We start from the raw sequence: 17,756 nt of genomic DNA, 5'->3' as shown, positions 1-17,756 counted from the left end.
CACAACATATTTTAATATTCAATAAGCATATTTATATACATAATGGCTTTTCATACACAAAAATGACCCAGCCAAGATGGGAGGTATTATTGCCCAAAGTAAAAATGAGATAACCAAGGCTTTAAAAGCAGGTACGGGTGTATAACAACCGATGTAATATTTCATAACTGTCTACTGTCTGCCAAGACTGTGATGGTCCTTGGAATTCAAAAAGAAATAAAATGTTGTCTCTGGGTTCCTCAACATGGGTCTTGTTGGTGTTATTTCTTCTGTGCTTTGTCGAGGCAAAGAAGCCGAGAAGTACAACCTGAACAGCACCAAAAATGAAACATATACATTTTCCAAAGGGGCAGCTTCTGGGTACTTTCACGGCTTCATGGACTTAATAGCTTGTCATCTCTCCTGCTAATCCTGAGGCAAAAGACCTGGTAGATCCAAGAGTCTAAAATAGCCTCTTCTAAAGAAAACATTTGACAAAATACAACAAAATTTCATGATAAAAAACCTCAACAAATCGGGTATAGAAGGAACATATCCGTATCTCAACACAACAAAAGGTCATATATTACAAACCCACAGCCAACATTATACTTAATGGTGAAAGGCTGAAAAGCTTCCTTTAAGATCAAAAACAAGACAAGGGTGCCCACTCTCACTATTCCTATTCAACATAGTACTGGAAGTACTAGCCAGAGCAATCAGGCATGAAAAACAACTAAAAGTCATCCAAGTAGCAAAGGAAGAAGTAAAATTGTCTTTGCAGATGATATGATCTTCTATATGAAAAATCCTAAAGACTCTGCCAAAAAAAAAAGAAAAAAATTGCTAGAACTAATAAAGAAATTCACTAAAGCTGCAGAATACAAAAATCAATGTACGGAAACCACTTGTGTTTCTATACACTACAACAATATATCTGAAAAAGAAAACAATCCCATTCACAAGGGCATTAAAATCAGTAAAATACTTAGAAATAAATTTAACCAAGAAGGTGAAAGTTCTGTATACTGAAAACTACAAGACTTCAATAAATGAAATTGAAGAAACAAATAAATGGAAAGATATTTCATGTTTATGGATCAGAAGAATTAATATTGTTAAAATGTCCACATTACCCAAAGACATCCATAGATCCAATGCTATCCCCATCAAGATTCCAATAGCATTTTTCACAGAAATAGAAAAAAAATCCTAAAATTTGTAAGGAGCTCTAAAAGATCCCAAATAATCAAAGCAATTCTGAGAAACAAGAATAAAGCCAGAGGCATCATATGTCCTGGTTTCAAACTATACTACAAAGCTATAGCAATCAAACTGGTATGGTACTAGTAGATATAGATCAACATAACAGAACTGAGAGTCCAGAACAAAACCTCAACATATACAGTCAAGTAATATTTGACAAGGGAGCCAAGAATACTCAATGGGGAAAGAATTGTCCCTTTGATAAAAGGTGTTGGAAAAACTGGATAACCACACGCAGAAAAATGAAAGTAGATCCCTATCTTACACCAGTCACAAAAGTTAACTCAAAATGCATTAAAGACTTAAACATCAGATCTGAAATCATGAAACTTCTAGAAGAAAATTTAGGGATTAAGATCCGTGACACTGGTTTTGGCAGTGATTTTCTGTATATCGCACCAAAAGCACAAACAACAAAAGCAAAAATAAACAACTAGGAATACATCAAACTAAAAAAGCATATGCACAGCAAAAGAACCAATCCACAAAATGAAAAGGCAACCTATGAAGTGGGAGAAAGTATCTGCAAGTCATCTATCTGATAATGGTTAATATTCAGAATACGTAAAACTCTCATACCACACAATAGCCAAAAAATAAATAAAAATAAAATGGGCAGAGGAACTGAACAGTTTTCCAAAGAAGACATTCAATAATGTCCAATAGGTCCATGAAAAGGTGTTCACCACCACTAATCATCAGGGAAATGCAAATCAAAATCACAAAGACTTACCACCTCACACCTGTTAGAATGGCTAATATCCAAAAGACAAGAGATAAGTGCTGGCAAGAGTGTGGAGAAAAGGGAATCCTCATGCACTGTTGACGGAAATGTAAATTGGTGCCACCATTATGGCAAACAGTATGGAGGTTTCTCAAAAAACTAAAAATAGAACTACAATATGACCCAGCAATTGACTTCTGGTGATTTATACAAATGAATTGAAATCAGGATCTTGAAAAGATATCTGTACTCCCATGTCCATCGCAGCATTATTCACAGTCAAGATATGAAAACAACCTAAGTGTCTATCAAAGAATGAATGGATAAAGAAATGTGATTGAGATATAGATATAGATATAGATATAGATATAGATATAGATATAGATATAGATATAGATATAGATGATGTAGATATAAATATAGACATAGGTGTAATTATAATGAAATATTATTTTGCCATGAGAAAGAAGGAAATCCTGTCCTTTGTGACAACTTGGGTAAACCCTGAGGGCAGTATGCTGAGTGAAATAAGTCAGAAAGAGAAGAGACAAATACTGTATGATATCACCTATATGTGCAATTTTAAAAAGTTAATCTCAAAGAAATGGAGTAGAATAATAGTTACAAGGGGCTGGGGCGTGGAAGAAATGTGGGGATTAATCAAAGGATACAAACTTTAAGTTATAAGAATAACAGTTCTGGAAGTCTAACACAGCATAGTGATTATAGTCAATAGTATTATATTATATACTTGAAAGTTGCTAAGAGAGTAGATCTTAAATTGTTCTCATCACACACACAAAAATTTAATTTGTGAGTGATAGGATGGAGGTGTTAGTTAATGCTACCATTGCAGTCATTTTACAATATGTAAATATATCAAATTATTATGTTGTATACCTTAAACTTACACAATGTTACGTGTCGATTATACCTCAATAAAGTTGTGGGGCAGGGGGGAAATCACTTCTTCTCTGCCTTTATGGTTGTTTTGTGGACATTTTTTTCCTTCTCATTCCTTCTGACTTATATGGATTAAAATGAATTATTCCATATTTATATGGGTTAAAATGGAAATTCAATCAAGGGCCAAATGATGAAGCTCAATTGGCTGCAAGAAATTCTTTATTTGTTTATCATTGCACAGTATAATATCTCAGTTTGTATTTACAGTGAAAGACAATATTAAAATATCAAAAGATCAAATAGGTGGATTAGCTTCCTTTTTAATTACCACAAGCACATAACATCTATGTAAGATCAAAAAAAAAAAATAATTCTCTTACGAGAATTTCTAAGGTTACTTAATAAAAAAATTGTTCATACTTTCTTACCCAAGGGTGATACAGAACTTATTAATAGTAGCATAATATCAATGACAAAAGTATTACACATTATCTTTTTATATATGTATTATGAAATATTAAAAACAAGGCATATTCTAAACTTCCTCTCATGGCACTGACCTGGTTATTCTCTCTGTACATTCCTTCCCCTCTCCTCTTTCACCTGAACACTTAAGGGCACTCCCTGCCATACTAAGAGGGAAACAAAGATTCAAAGATAACGTACTAAAGGGTAGAGAAAGTGACTTGCTTGTTGAATCCATCACAGAGAGCAAGATGCTAAAACATAGACATCTCAATGTTCTCTGATTTGCCATTTAATGATATTGGCATATTGTCAGCACTTACCTCCCCTCCAAAGAGGGCTGGGGCCTGAATCACCCTATGTGATGGTTGGGGTCTAAAAGGCAAACCTCAATCCCTAACCAAAGTGGAACTAAACTGACCCAGTAGATTTCCCAGTAAGTAGATTTCACAGTAAGTAGAGCCAACAGCAGGCGTACCATTACTTACAAATCAATTATAAAAGTTTATACATATCAACACTTGTGTAGCAACCACTCAGCTTAATAAATAAGACATAATAATATTGAAACATTGTATCTCTCCGTAATGAAACATCACTTTCCCTTCTCACTTCTCTTCCCCCAAATTAACCACTAACCAGTCTTTTGCATGTATCATTGTCATGTGCTTCATAGTTTCTTTTTTAAAGTGAAATAATCAAATTAGTCCTTATGGTCTATAATAATGCATCAGCTAGAAGCCAACTGGGAATATGCAATGTAGATGCTCAATAAATAATATATATTGACAGCAATGTCAATCCAACACAGTATGTACATAATTATGTAAAGTGTTTAAAAAGTATAGCTGAAATCCATGTTTTCTTTTGAAAGTCACCATAGACATTACACATTGAAACTGAGTTCATCACCGGGGTCCTGGCTGTCAGCAACATTAACCATAAAGGGCACTCTTTCCCCAATACTAATATTCTTCCTTCCACTCCCAGCTTGCCTCAGAGCATTCCTCCTCTTTGGTGGCCTGTTAAGTTCAATCCTCTTACAAATTCAGCAGCCAAGAGGAAGTTCTGCCTTCACTATCTGGGTAATATTTTGAGAAAATAAAACCATTTCTTCTCAGCAAACATGTTCATATGAGCATTCAGGGGCTGATTTTCTGGTTTATGGATTATCTAAAACCCTTTGCTCTTTTTTCCTTGCTTTTGGCCATTTCACTGCTCATTAGCATTGCCACTGAAGGGTAGACAAGAAAAAGAAAAAAAATAGCAGCAGCCCGTTTTGCTATTTATTAACTGTTTATCAACCACAACAAGAACTCTGTAAAGAAAAAGAAAAGTATTAGCCAGTTAGTTTTTGAACTATCTGTTATTTTCAATTGTCAATGGATGTTCTTTTCACAATTATAACTGCATAATTAAAAGTGGGTATAAATATGTTTTCCCAATAATACTTTTTCCACCTGTAAAGGTAACTAAATTTATTTGTTCTGTGAGATAATTTTCCCCTTTTGCTTGCAACAGTATAAAATTGTCATTTTCATTGTTCTTCTATACGCATAGAAAAAATACAAATTAGTAATATGATATGGTAGTATACTAATAAATTCAAGAGAGGGAAAACAAAGAAAATATAACTTGATTTCTCCATACTCAAGAAACCATGCTTAGTAAAATGGTCAGATATGTGTCATTAAATTTAGGAAGGATCTCATTACTTTTATTAATTACAGGACTGGCCATTTAATGATCATGGCCTATTGTCTTAAAGCTTCCTCCTCCTTTACTGGACCTTACAGCATAACTACTGGCATCTACTATAGAAAAAAAAAATGAAAAGAGGCAAATGGAAGAGACGTTCACTTAGCTCTGAGTATGTCATGACTGTATTGTTTTTTGTAGCCTATAGGTACAAGGTGAATGATTCACCATCAGAAATCTGAGTAAAAGGATTTCTACTATAAATGAAGACCTTCTATAAGTTTATATATGTCTTTTCTGAAATATATGTTTGCTTTATGGCACCTTTAGGACATCATAAAGATGGCATTTATTGAATTAACAATCTCCTTTGTCATAGTCCAGCACAGCCACTGAACTGTGAGTCCTGAATTGCTCTATCTTCTGCTGCCTGATATTACAATATTATCTCAGAAGGCAGATAAGCCTAAAAATACTTAGAGGATGGAAAGCATGTCTTACGTATGTACTTTTTGGATTCAACAGAGTATATAATAGGTGCTCAGTAAGTATTTATTGAATCAAAAAACTATCGCATGTTATGGTTTTCATGTCTCCTTAAAAGTATATTTTCTGCAAATGAAATATAACTATGCAGATCATGATTTCTTCGCTTGAAAATAATGAATTATCGAAAATGTCCAAAATCCAACTTGACTGCACTACCAGGGATCAGAAGCGTAATCCTTCTCAAGTTTGAACGTGAACTACCACCCATACTAGTGAGGTGTTAACATTTTTTTAAACAATTCTATTAAGAAGAAATGTATAATGATCTTCACAAAGGCTCTGCTTCTTTTGGGCTATGCTGAGAATGGATGGCATTTCTAAAAAGAAAATTCACTTGTTTCCTGTTATCATAAATTATAGAATTAGCAAAGAAGAAATCAGGACTCAGAAGATCAAGATAGTAACTGTCACCATACCACTAACACAATTTTGTCTATTGTGAGATTGTGGAGATTATCCAGAAGGAAAAATCCGCCATCTAGATTTTAATTAACCTTAAACTATATGCAACAGAACAATAGTACTAACTTTCTTGTCCCATTTTCTCTCCTAATATATTACCTGGCCTTTGGTTTTTAAGATAATAAGCCAATCTGAACTGTGCTGCCTGTGTAGTATATAGCGTTGTAATGGTGTCAAGGTGAAATAAACTATGCACTTCACCATTTAGGTGCCCATTCTAACTTAAATTTAGATTTAAATCTCCTTGGCACTTTCTCCAAATAATTACATTTCACCACCCAGGAAGTTATGAAATAAGAAGTTTAAAATATTTTTTTGATGTTATGTATCCATTAATTATGTTCCTAGGCTCCAGCCATAACACAGCCTGCTTTTTCTTCAATCAGTCATTGTTATGCCCAAATTTATAGAACTCCTACCCCTCACTGTTCATGCATTCCATGTTTACATATCAATTAATAAATTAACCAAGCAGAAACAACCATGTGACATTCATATTACATTGTTTCATATGACAAAATGTTTTTATAGAGGAGAAAACACTGGAAATGACAAAGAACACTGAAAAATATAACTCACCCACTACTGGCATTCTTATTTTAATACAAATCTTATTTCAGCTGCAAAATCAATGTAATATACATAACTTATGTGTGTATTAATAGGAGACAAATAAAAGAACTAAGATTCATTTTCAGAAGGCTGAATTCTGAGATTAGACAGTGTAGAACATTTCCTTTCCTAATTTTCACCTATGACTAAAGATCTGTCAGCTATGCTATAGCACACATAGAAATGAAAGTTCCATAAAAGGAAATATTGAAATGTGTCACTGAAAATCAATATCATATGAATTTCTCTCATCTATTTAATTTCTATGTGGCATTGCCTTGTGGAATAACTGTTTTGTTTTGTTTTGTTTTTAATTGTTCCAAAATGATTTTTTAAGTAAATCAAATGCATAATAGAATTTACTTAGAGAAAACCCATCATCAATTAAGATGTGTCTATTGCAAAAGGAGGATTTTATGCTATTTTAATACCACTACAAGTATATATGAATAGCGTATTTTCTTAAAATTAGTACATTAGACTACATATTGATTCTATTATAGTGGTATAGCAAAACTTCTTAAGGTATAATCCACTTGTAATTCCAGGTAAGAAACTTTTATCTAAATGTGAATGCTAATCTGGGAAACTAAATGAAGCAAAAAGGCAAAACTAATAGAGTCTGTTTCAGAGAGGACATCTAAGCTTCTCTGGTTAATTCCACTAGCATTGGCCTATATTCTTGATCCAAGATTACAAAACAAAAACAAACAAAAACAGTGCTACACAAACTCTTGCTGTCCAAACTGAAGAATCAAATAAGTTTAATGAAAAGGGATACCTGTATTTTGTTTTAAATCCTCTTTCTGAAAATGTTCTTATCATTGAACTTTTTAAAAATTGCCATATATATTCCAACTTCCACTTTAAAAACAAAATCCTCCCTTTACCTCGTATTCCCACCCATTACTCCCTTGTTCTCACTTACAGCAAAACTCAGAGTTCCTCAAGTCCCATTACATTTTTGAATCCTTCCCAATCACCCAGTGGTCGGTGAGTTATATTTTTAGGTGTTCTTTGTCATTTCCAGTGTTTTCTCCTCTATAAAAACATATTTTATCACTGAAAGCTCCTTTGTCAAAGCCATCTTTGTCCTGAGCATTTCCAAACCCAGTAGTCAAGTCTCAGTTTTCATTCACAGAATTTGACAAGGTTTCTCATTTCTTCCTTGAAATACTTTCCTCACTTGGCTTCCAGAACAACACACACCCTGGTTTTCTTTCTAACTCACAGGTCACTTATCTTTGTTTTCCTAGAGCCTCTCCTTCTCCCTGACCTCTACATTTTGGAATGTCCCATGGTATATATAACCTTGGAGCTCTTCTCTATACACAGTTATTCCCTAAATGAGCGACCCCAGCCCATCACTTTAAAGAACAAGTCTACAATGATGTACATTACAAATGTACAGCTTGAATCTCTAACTGCCCCCTAAATTTCTGACTCATGTAATTAACTGCCAACTTAAATTCTCAAGTTTGATGTCTAAGAGGAATATCAAATTTAATAAATTCAAATTTTGTTACTTATCTAAATTTGCCCATTGCCCATGTTCCCAATTTTAGTTAATAATAGCACATTTCACCCTCTTGGCTCAGGAACTATACCCTGGAAACCTCTTTACTTCCCCAGGATTTCTCCCAGCTGAATAACCAATCAGAAAATATTGTTTCTTCTGTCTTTAAATATATCTACAATCTGACAACTACTCATCTAGTTCACCTACCGACTTGGTCCAATCCACAAAGAAGTTCACCTTTTTAAAATACAAACCATTTCACATTACACATTTGATCTCAACCCTCCATCGGGTTTCCTGTATACCCAGAAGATCTAAATACCTTACCATGACCTAAAAGTCCCTCTAGGATCTTCCTATTTGCCTCTCAGACCTTGTTTCCTTCCACTTCCTGCTTTGTTCCCTACACTACAGCCACATTGACTTTCAAGATATTCCTTTAACAAGTAAAGCAGATTTCTTCATGTAGGGAAGATGGGGCCGGTCAGGCTTCCTCCCCACCCCGGCCAGCTGGTGACCCTGACAAGCGGCCTGCCGGTCCGATAAGATGGAATGTTGTGCAGGCTTCATCCATCCTGAAGATGTTACTGTAAATACTTTTATCTCAGCACCTTGGCTGTGAGCCACTTTTGTCTTGGTGGGGTATAAAAGGGGTCCGGTCATTTTATGAGGAGACGGGTGGCTGCTGTGGGCTGCTTCTAGTGGCTGCGGGTTGTAACCTGAGAATGCCCAGTTGTGTGCAGGAGGGAGAAACCTGTGCCCAGGAAGCCTGTAAATAAAGCATGTCTACTTCGTCTTCAGCTCCACACATCTACTTCCAGCTCCCTGAGTCACAGACACCTTGCCCGCGAGACTCAACCCACTCAGACACTTAGCGTGTTGTCTCATGGCCACTGCCTTTGCTATGTCTTCGTTTTTCATCAGATAGCCACTTGGTTCACTTCCTTTCTTTCAGTAAAGTCTCTGCGCCAACGATCATCTCTTCAGAGAGCTATTACCAGACCACTCTGTCCAAAATAACAAACTTCATTCACCTTTTATCTTCATCGTATTTATCACTCCCTGACATATATTTTCTAATTTGTCTGGTTGCCTACCCAATGAGAATGTAAGCTCCTTAAATACAAAAAGAGCTAACTTGTTCAACATTTTAATTCCAGGGCCTAAAAACAAAACTTTGTTGAGAAGGGGTTCAGAATAAATGTTTGTAGAATGAAAGAAAACCCTTCTCTTAACCCTTCCCACATACTGTATATTGGTAGTAATGCCCACTAACCCTGTAGTTTCAGGAATATTAACTTCTAGAATTATAATGATTTTGATAATGAAGCAAACACCTTATTTAAAGTTTCTTAGGAACAATCACATACTCAGAGCCATGAAATAAGATTATGTTGTAAGTAGTCCTTTGAATTATCAGGGAATGAAGAAAAAAGGATAAGATTTATTATTTTAATACTACTAATTACTTGAAATTTTATCGTGAGTAAAAATGTCTGTTAATAAGGAACTTGACTATAGAGTGATTTAAAATTTTTAACACATACAGGCATTAGGTTCTTGCGCACATTGCCTCTTGCGCTTCCCTCTACTCACTTAAGGAGGCTTTCAGTAGGTCAACCCAGTCTCCGTTTCTCATTGATAACCACTAGGTGCACAACAGTTAGGTAAAAGCCACAATACCTGAAGCAGGAATCCAGAACTGTAAAGAACACGGAAGAAACACTGGATATTTCTTTTTAGCTCTACATTTTTGAGTGATACCAAACATATGCTAATATTCCTGGTGTGCTTCCAGTTGGTAAATTCTAAAAGCTGCTGTAGTCCTTGATGATTAGTACATAAAATTACTCATTTCTCCAGTCAGCTTTAAGGAGTACTAGTATTTTGGCATACTATAAGAGAGTAGCACTGTAAGGAACACCTTAGTATTAATGCTAGACAAAACTGAAGCAACAACAAAAATCCAGCTCTTTCAATCAACTACTGAAGCTACCTAGAATACCTGATGAACAAACACATTATGCATAATTCTTGTTCATACAAAAAAAAAAAATGCGTTTTAAGGAGTCCTTAAATTGAGTGATTAAGGTTGTATTCTCCATTTATTTCCCCTAATGTTTTTTTTTAAATTCACTCTAAACCTAACTATTAAGTATAGTTATATGAACTACACTTGACTGTATCTCTTCTCCCAATTCCTCACATATAAGAATTTGTCTTCATTTTAGTTATGTATAATTTTAGAGCTGAAATAAACATTAGTTTAACTCTTGTTTTAGGATTGATAAAAATGAGGACTGAATAAATAACTTCCCAATGTTGCTCAATTAGCTGTTGATATAACTAGTACTTAGCCCCAAACCTTCTAACTCCTAATCAAAAACAAGTTTTACTGTGTCTTAACATTCCCGTTTTTCATATTTCTGTGGGATTTGTACCCCTATTCAAATACCAAAATTCACAGTTTAAATTACCTGAATCCACAGACATCCTCTTACTAGTCAATCCCAGAATCATGTTAGTATTTTTTCCCTTATCCTTTAGACATCCACCTGGTTAGTTGATTTTATTCTCAGTTTTTAATAATACATTATTCCAACAGTTTATTAATTAATATCGGCACAGGGCAAGGTCTAACATAATATGAAAAACTGTTCATTCATTTAACCTAGTATTGCATTTTCTAATTAGGTGATTTTTGCCGATGTTAAAACTAATTTATCAGATTAAAGTTGGCTAAGTTTCATCCTCCATTAGTCTTATAACGGGATGTAGTTGAAGTAAGATTTGGCCTCTTTAAAAAAACACAGCAAACAGAAAAATTACTAAATGATACTAGGCACTGGTTTTACATTGCCATACAAACCCAATGGTGGTAGCAGTGGTGGTGGTGGTGGTATACATATGGAGATTGATACAACACATGAAACTAATATTTACCATGCCAAAATTATCTGAAAACACAAATGACCATTCACAAAATTCAATGATTGACATTATTTTTAAAAATACTTGTATTTCTGCCCATGTATATGTTTTTGTCATAGCTCTGTGTATGAGTGCTTCATGTTGCAAACTTCGGTCAGTTTTCTACCCCACCTCTTCCATAGGTAAGCAGAACTGCTGCAGTTAAGAAACTGCTTAACAAACTCTATGCACTAATGTCTGTTTATGGCAGCACTGTTAGGTTTATTTATGTCCTTCTTGGTGTCTTAGATTTTTCCATAGAGCCTAAGTATTAGTTTAAGAACATATTTCTGTTATATTTTAAATACGTGAAAAATTTACATCACTAGGTGCAGCAATCTAATCTGTCTAGAGAAGAGGGTGTTGATATGTCCTAAAACTAAATTCTTACTAGAATAAGAGACAGGGATAGTATTTCCCTTTCTGGTTTGAAAGTTAAAACCACCTATATCTTATAGCCTCACAAACCCCACTAAATGGCATTTTTTTCTGACAATTTTTTTTTAAAATCCCATGTGATTTTCAAGTAGGACTACAAAAGAACAGCTCAGAATGCAGTGACACCTAATGGCAAAGATACCTTTATAGGCTATAAATGTATTTTCTAATAAACATTATATTTGTAGTAAAACTAAGTATTGCTACTCACTGATATGCCGTCAATAACCTGAAACATCATAAAAATCCAATAGCAGTGCCAAATAACTTACTTTTTTACACTAAAAGAATATGTGCAAATGAGACACACACACACACAAAAATCTGCATTAAAAAGTGTGGTTTTAAACTTACGATATCCCTTTGCAATACAACTACAGTATGATAAACTTAGCCTTAGAGATTAGAATTAAATGTAATGCATCTTCCATTACTCTTACCAATCTCAACTGGTTTCTATTGTTGGATAAATCAAAAATTAATTGCCTTCACTTTTATTCGTATTTAAATTAAAATTTACAGAAGGTATTTATTGGGCGTACATTTCACTTGGAGTAGAAAGCAAAGGTCCTTATTGTAATGACTTATTAGTCACGTCATAGTTGATATCATTGATTAATAGCATTGTCTAAGTTAATGCACACCTGAATTGTGCTTCAACTAACTGTATTAATGATACAGAAAAGACGAAAAGTAAAGAATACCCTTATTTTAAATTCAGAAGCTACTTCTTAATACCTTCTAAATTTACACAGTATGTTAGCCATAACTTAGGGAGCAAAAAACCGCTGTAAATAATACAAGGACAACTTGAATCACTGAGATATCTTATACAATGCAAAGAGCCCTTGATGTCTCCTGGGGGTTATAATTAAACAATGTGAAATCATGTAACGAGTTGAAAAAGAAACATTTTGGTAGAAGACACAGTGCATCTTCTGGCAATGCTTTTACATTCTGTATTTGATAAAGTAGTCCTCAGTGCAGAAGTAATAAAAACTGATGCTTTAAATCTACCATCTACTATTGTTTTAAATGTGGTGATATATTTTATTCACCCAGCAATTTTGCACTTTAATTTGAACTTTCTCATGATGAAAACTCTGAATTATCTTAAGCTTCTCAAATGTCATAGTTGATCATTATCTTCTTGGAGGATAAACTATCAATTGCTTATGAGAAAAACATGAATAAATGCTTAGTTTCTCTTCCCTGCTGGCATAAGGTATTTTACTATGATACTAACAAAAACATGCTAGTGATTTTCGTAATATATGAATAAGTACTCAGTTTGAGTGTTTCCTTGTAGAGATATAAGTGAGGATAGCTCACTTCAATCAGTTCTGTGAGCACAGGAACCAGATAAATAAATGAGCATACATTAAACTGCTAAAACATGAGATCCTCCATATTAGATATGAAGCAAAACACAAACTGTGCATTTGACTGGAAAAGCCACCTAATCCCTGCTTAATTAAACCAGTGCTTGAAACTCCTGTTGTGTTAAGGGAGTGAAGAGTGTGGGACGACTGATGTATGAAGAAAACAGCACTCAGCGTGGCTAATCTCAAAGACTTTGGAGCTTTCTAGCTACATAAATCAGAGCGACTTTTGAATAGCCTCATAAAACACACTATCATTGCCATTCCACTCACGACTTTTTGGTTCTTCCTACAGCATGCAGATCATTAGAAAACTTCTAAGCAATCAAGTAATGTGGGTCTGATGAAATTACTCAATCAATGCACAGGCTTAAAGTAGAAGCATAATTCAAAATTGCATAGTTTTTATATGTCAAAAGACCTTTCTTGGGGGGGGAGGGAAGAAGATCACAATGGAGTCAATTCATTTCTAAAAACTGTGTTTGTGTGTGTATGTATATAGGGTATATAATTATCAAATATTTTTAAAAATATGATTTAACAGAAACTCAAAGTAATTACAATATTATGCATTTTTGACTAAAATAAATACATTTTCATTTCAATCATTAGAGTTTAACCATTATAATACATCTCATCAGTGTAGTGAACTAAGGGGTTTAATAAAATATATTAGAGTTTAAAATATGTAATTGACTTTATTAAACTACCTGCATGAATAGCAAAAGCAATGAGAAAGAAAGAAGGATGCAGAGAGTTTTCATACATATAATTTGGTTCAATATCAAAAGGATTCAATATTTAAAGAACCTATTACAGCAGTGTCTTTTTATCTTTCCAGCTTGCCTAAACTACATATTGCAGTTTTCTGCTTGAACACACCACATAAGGCTGTGAAAACCTTTCATTTCTGCATATCTCCTTATATCTCTAGAGTTGAAATGTTCACTTTCCCTCCTGTTTCATCACTTTCATCCCTTTAGTCCTGAAATAATACATTTACCATAAACGTATTTCTCACATTAAATATTAAATGAAGGCAATCACCTCCTAAAGATGATTGATTCTCTTTTCTTATTCAACCAAGCAAGTAAACTGATCCAATGAATATCAACTGGTAATTTAAAATTTTAATATGGGCTTTTAATAGCTGAAGTTCACACAAATTAGTCTTGGTCATCCTTTTTTTTTTATTTAGGAAATAACACTTTTTGGTATATTATAAAAGATAGCATTTGAAACAATCATCAATTTGCTAGCTTTATGGCATTATTAGGTAATCTATAAAAGAAGCTAATCCTCGTCTCATGTATTAATTGCATTCAAGTCTAAGTGAATGTCTGAGAAGTAATGATTTCTTTCAGTAGTATATATACAGTTAATGCATACAACCAGCTTTCTAAAGAAATCTGTAATTTGTGCACAGTTACTTTTTTTTTTGGTCTGGTTATAAATAACTAAGCCATGTCACAGTGACAGACAACAGAATGTAAAGGAAAAAATACAACAGTTGTGTTCTATTTTGAAACAAATGCCCAGACTGCATTGCAAAATAGTATGCATCTAGTAAAGGATAGCAAGAGCTGTAGCTGTTTGCAAATAATGTATTTATTGTGTAGACCACAGAATAAGCAATAAAATAAGCACTCATCCACAGGCCTTCCCTCCTGAGTGATGAAGAGCATAAGGCAGAAACCCCTAATCATGACTGTAAAGATACAATACATATCTGCATTCCTTCTCCAGGCATTCACACTGGACACAAATGTATGCCATTTCTTTCAGGGAATAACAGTTCATTTCTGAACTCCATGAGAACATTACTGAACCCCTCCGTAAGACCATAATTTCTCCCTGAAAAGTTCAGAACCCACAGGCACTGTTAGCCCCCAGGCAAAACGAAAACTAGCAGGCAAGTTATCTAGTGCTCAATTTACTTAATGCATAAATGCAAGGTTTTCTGAATCCTGACCTCATTACCCCTTGCACAGAGACATATGGTTCTATTGATATAAATGATAGAGAATGGCAGACATGTTTACAAAGACAGCCGCCGAGACCAAGGGAGGGAGCCCCCTGGAGCTGAGGGGCTGGCTGCTATGGGAGCGCAAACCAGATAGAAGCCCCTCGATTGGGCAGGCACAGCCGCCACCTGCAGCAGGTTCGACTTTCAGGGTCTCGTGTGTGTGTGTGTGTGTGTGTGTGTGTGTGTGCGCGCGCGCGCGCGCGCGCGCGTGTGTGTGTGTGTTGCACGGGGGAGGAGCAGGGGGACGGAAAGGGGAGATGCTGCGACCCATCTGTCGCCTCAATTTGCAGAACATCACGCCGTGTGGACAGATAAAAGTCCTGTGCCCAGAAAAATTCCCCCAGAGGGGCCTCTCTTCAGCCCAGTAAACGAACCTTGCTGGCCCGCGAACGCGAATTCCGAAAAGGAAATCGTCGCATTAACGCAGAAAAAGCTGCAAGAGCTCTTCTCCGCTCCGCTCTCTCGGATTAGCAAGTGAGAAGAGTTGGAGCCTGGAGCTGAGAGCGCCGTGCATGATAACGACGCGCAGCCCCCGCCCGCCCCCGCCCGCCGCGGCCAGTCCCGGCCCGTCTGGTTGCCAATAGGTGGGGCCACGAGCATCTCCCAGCCGGCTCCGCTGTCCTTTCTGGAGTCTGGTTCCCTGGCCGTAGCCCCAGCGCCTCTGCTCTCGGTCTTGCGTGGCAAGTCAGAGTGGACAGCGAGGCAGCTGTCTGCGAGGCGGCCCAGCAGGGCGGCCTGCGCGCGTTCGCTCCCGGCGCTGCCGGAGCGCCTCGGGGCCAGTCTCGCGGCCGCGCCAGGCCCGGGGAGCGAATGCGAGGCAGCTGGGCGCGCAGCTCCCAGTCCTCCGCTCCGCCTCCGCCAGCCCCTCTCACCGCGGCCGCGGCGACTCTGCGCGAGTACCGCAAAGCCAAGAGATGCCGGAGGCTGGGGGCGCATCCAGCACGCGGTCACCACCGCACACCGCTGCAACGAACGCAGCCCGCTCACGTTGCAAAACCACCTGTTCGATTTGAAGGGAGCTCCCCCCGCCCAACCTCCCACCTCAGTTCTTTTCACCTCACAGGTGACACCCCCTCTATTCGCCCAAAGATAATTTTAAAAAATAGACCAAATGCACATCTGGGAAAGAATAGGGAAGGTTGAGACCATTAAACTTCCTTTCCCCGCACACTTAGAACCCCCGCCCTCTCTGGTACACACGCACCCTGAGGCAAACTCGAGACCCCCCACGCGTGCAGCCCACACTCCACTATTCACCGCCAAACAGTACTCAAGTCAAGGATCGAGCAACATCCACATCCTGCCAGAAAACTGAACAAGTGTGAGGGAAGGGTAGCGGGAAGGGGCACCGAGCCGCGGCCACTGCCAGCGAGCCACACAGAGGGCGGAGAGGGGCAAGCAAAGGGGGAAACGCCTGCGACCCGAAACGGCAAAAGTATCCACGGGCACACCTGCCCTGACTTACCGATGTGAATGATCGAATCCGCATTCGCCGAGTCCCAGGTTCGAAACCACCCGACGGACAAAACCAAGAGCAAGGGGTAAACTTCCATCTCCTCCTATGCTGATTTTCTTGTAGGGTGGATTTTCTTTCAAGATGTTTTTTTTTTTTTTAAAAGAAACAGTCCAAAGAGTTTGAGATCACAGCAGAGTTTAACGCAGCTTTTTCTTTTCCTTTTTTCCCCCCCTCTAAATTCCTACTGCCAGAGCAAAGCCTTTAATCGTCGCTGAGGAAGGCAGAGCGAATAAGAGAAAGAACCCAGCCTGAGGAAACCTCCTTCGCAAAGCAGTGTCACTTGGAAGGGAATTTTGGCATCGCCAGAGTTGTTTGCAGTTTGGCTTTTTAAAAAATGTATCCAGCCTTGGTTGCACTCGGGCAGGGGGAGAGTCTGGAGCTCAGACCATCCCCATCTCTGCGCCGGGGCCGCGGGTCTTGGGTCCCAGCTCCGCCGCAACTTCCAACAGACCCTACCCACCCCCCCACGCCGGATGTTCCCCTCCCCCCCAATCAAAAAGCTCCCCACCCCACCCCCCGCCCTAACGGCCCTCACAGAATCACTTGTCTTCGCTGCCAAAATAAAATCTAAGTGGAAAGGAAAGATTAGGCGATTCCAAGCGGAGCAGCCAGATTCCAGCAGGGAGGGGAAAAAAGCCCTCTCCAAGAAGGGTAGAGAAAGTGAACTTCAAGGTAATGCAGATAGTAATGCAGAGAAAATTCCCCTTCTGCGCGAGGCGGGAGCGGAGCTCGGCGAGGCGGGCCCGGGGAGCTGGTTCGCTCGGGCGCGGTGTGGCGGGGGAGTGCGCCGGGCGCGAGCAGCCGGGCCGGGCGGGAGGAGAGAAGCCGCCGCGGGCTGCAGGATGCTTTTGGAGCGGTTGGCCTGGCGGGATGCAGGAAGCGAGAAAGGAGCGAGCTTGGCAGCTTCAGCACAAGCCCCACGTTGCCTAGAAATGGATCACCTAGGAGAACGAGCGAGCCCGCGAGAGAGCGGTGCTGTCAGGCGGAGAGAGGGGGAAACCGAGAGAGGAAGAGCTTCTCTCTAATAACCACCTCCTCCCCCTATCTGCAATACATGGGAGAAACAAAATAGTGCTCTCATTTCCCTTGGAATCTTCAACTGGGACTGAGAAAAGGCAGAACTCGAAGAGAAAAGACGTTGAAGCCTTAAAAAAGAAAGGTTAAAAGCAACCTAAAAAGCCACCCCACTTATTTAACCTTGCTATTGCTATTCTCCAACAGGTATCAGACTTTTTCTAGTCTTT

General features: G+C 37.9%; 1 protein-coding gene across 2 annotated transcripts in view; it reads right to left on the bottom strand.

Annotated features, from left to right (window-relative positions):
* Window positions 1-17,269, bottom strand: part of GRID2 (glutamate ionotropic receptor delta type subunit 2) — a 1,348,544-nt gene extending 1,331,275 nt beyond the window's left edge. Inside the window, exon 1 of one of the 2 annotated variants that reach the window (XM_033106341.1) lies at window positions 16,462-17,269. In XM_033106341.1, coding sequence (XP_032962232.1) covers window positions 16,462-16,549 — 88 coding nt within the window. In that variant the 5' untranslated portion in view covers window positions 16,550-17,269. The remainder of the gene's footprint in view (window positions 1-16,461) is intronic. The other variant, XM_033106342.1, reaches the window with a different exon arrangement.
* Window positions 17,270-17,756: the final 487 nt, after the last annotated feature.

This window comes from Rhinolophus ferrumequinum, chromosome 5 (genome assembly GCF_004115265.2).
Source record: "Rhinolophus ferrumequinum isolate MPI-CBG mRhiFer1 chromosome 5, mRhiFer1_v1.p, whole genome shotgun sequence".
Classification (NCBI taxonomy): Eukaryota; Metazoa; Chordata; class Mammalia; order Chiroptera; family Rhinolophidae; genus Rhinolophus; species Rhinolophus ferrumequinum.
The sequence above is the reverse complement of the archived record's forward strand: the minus strand, read 5'-3'. Positions and strand labels throughout refer to the sequence as shown.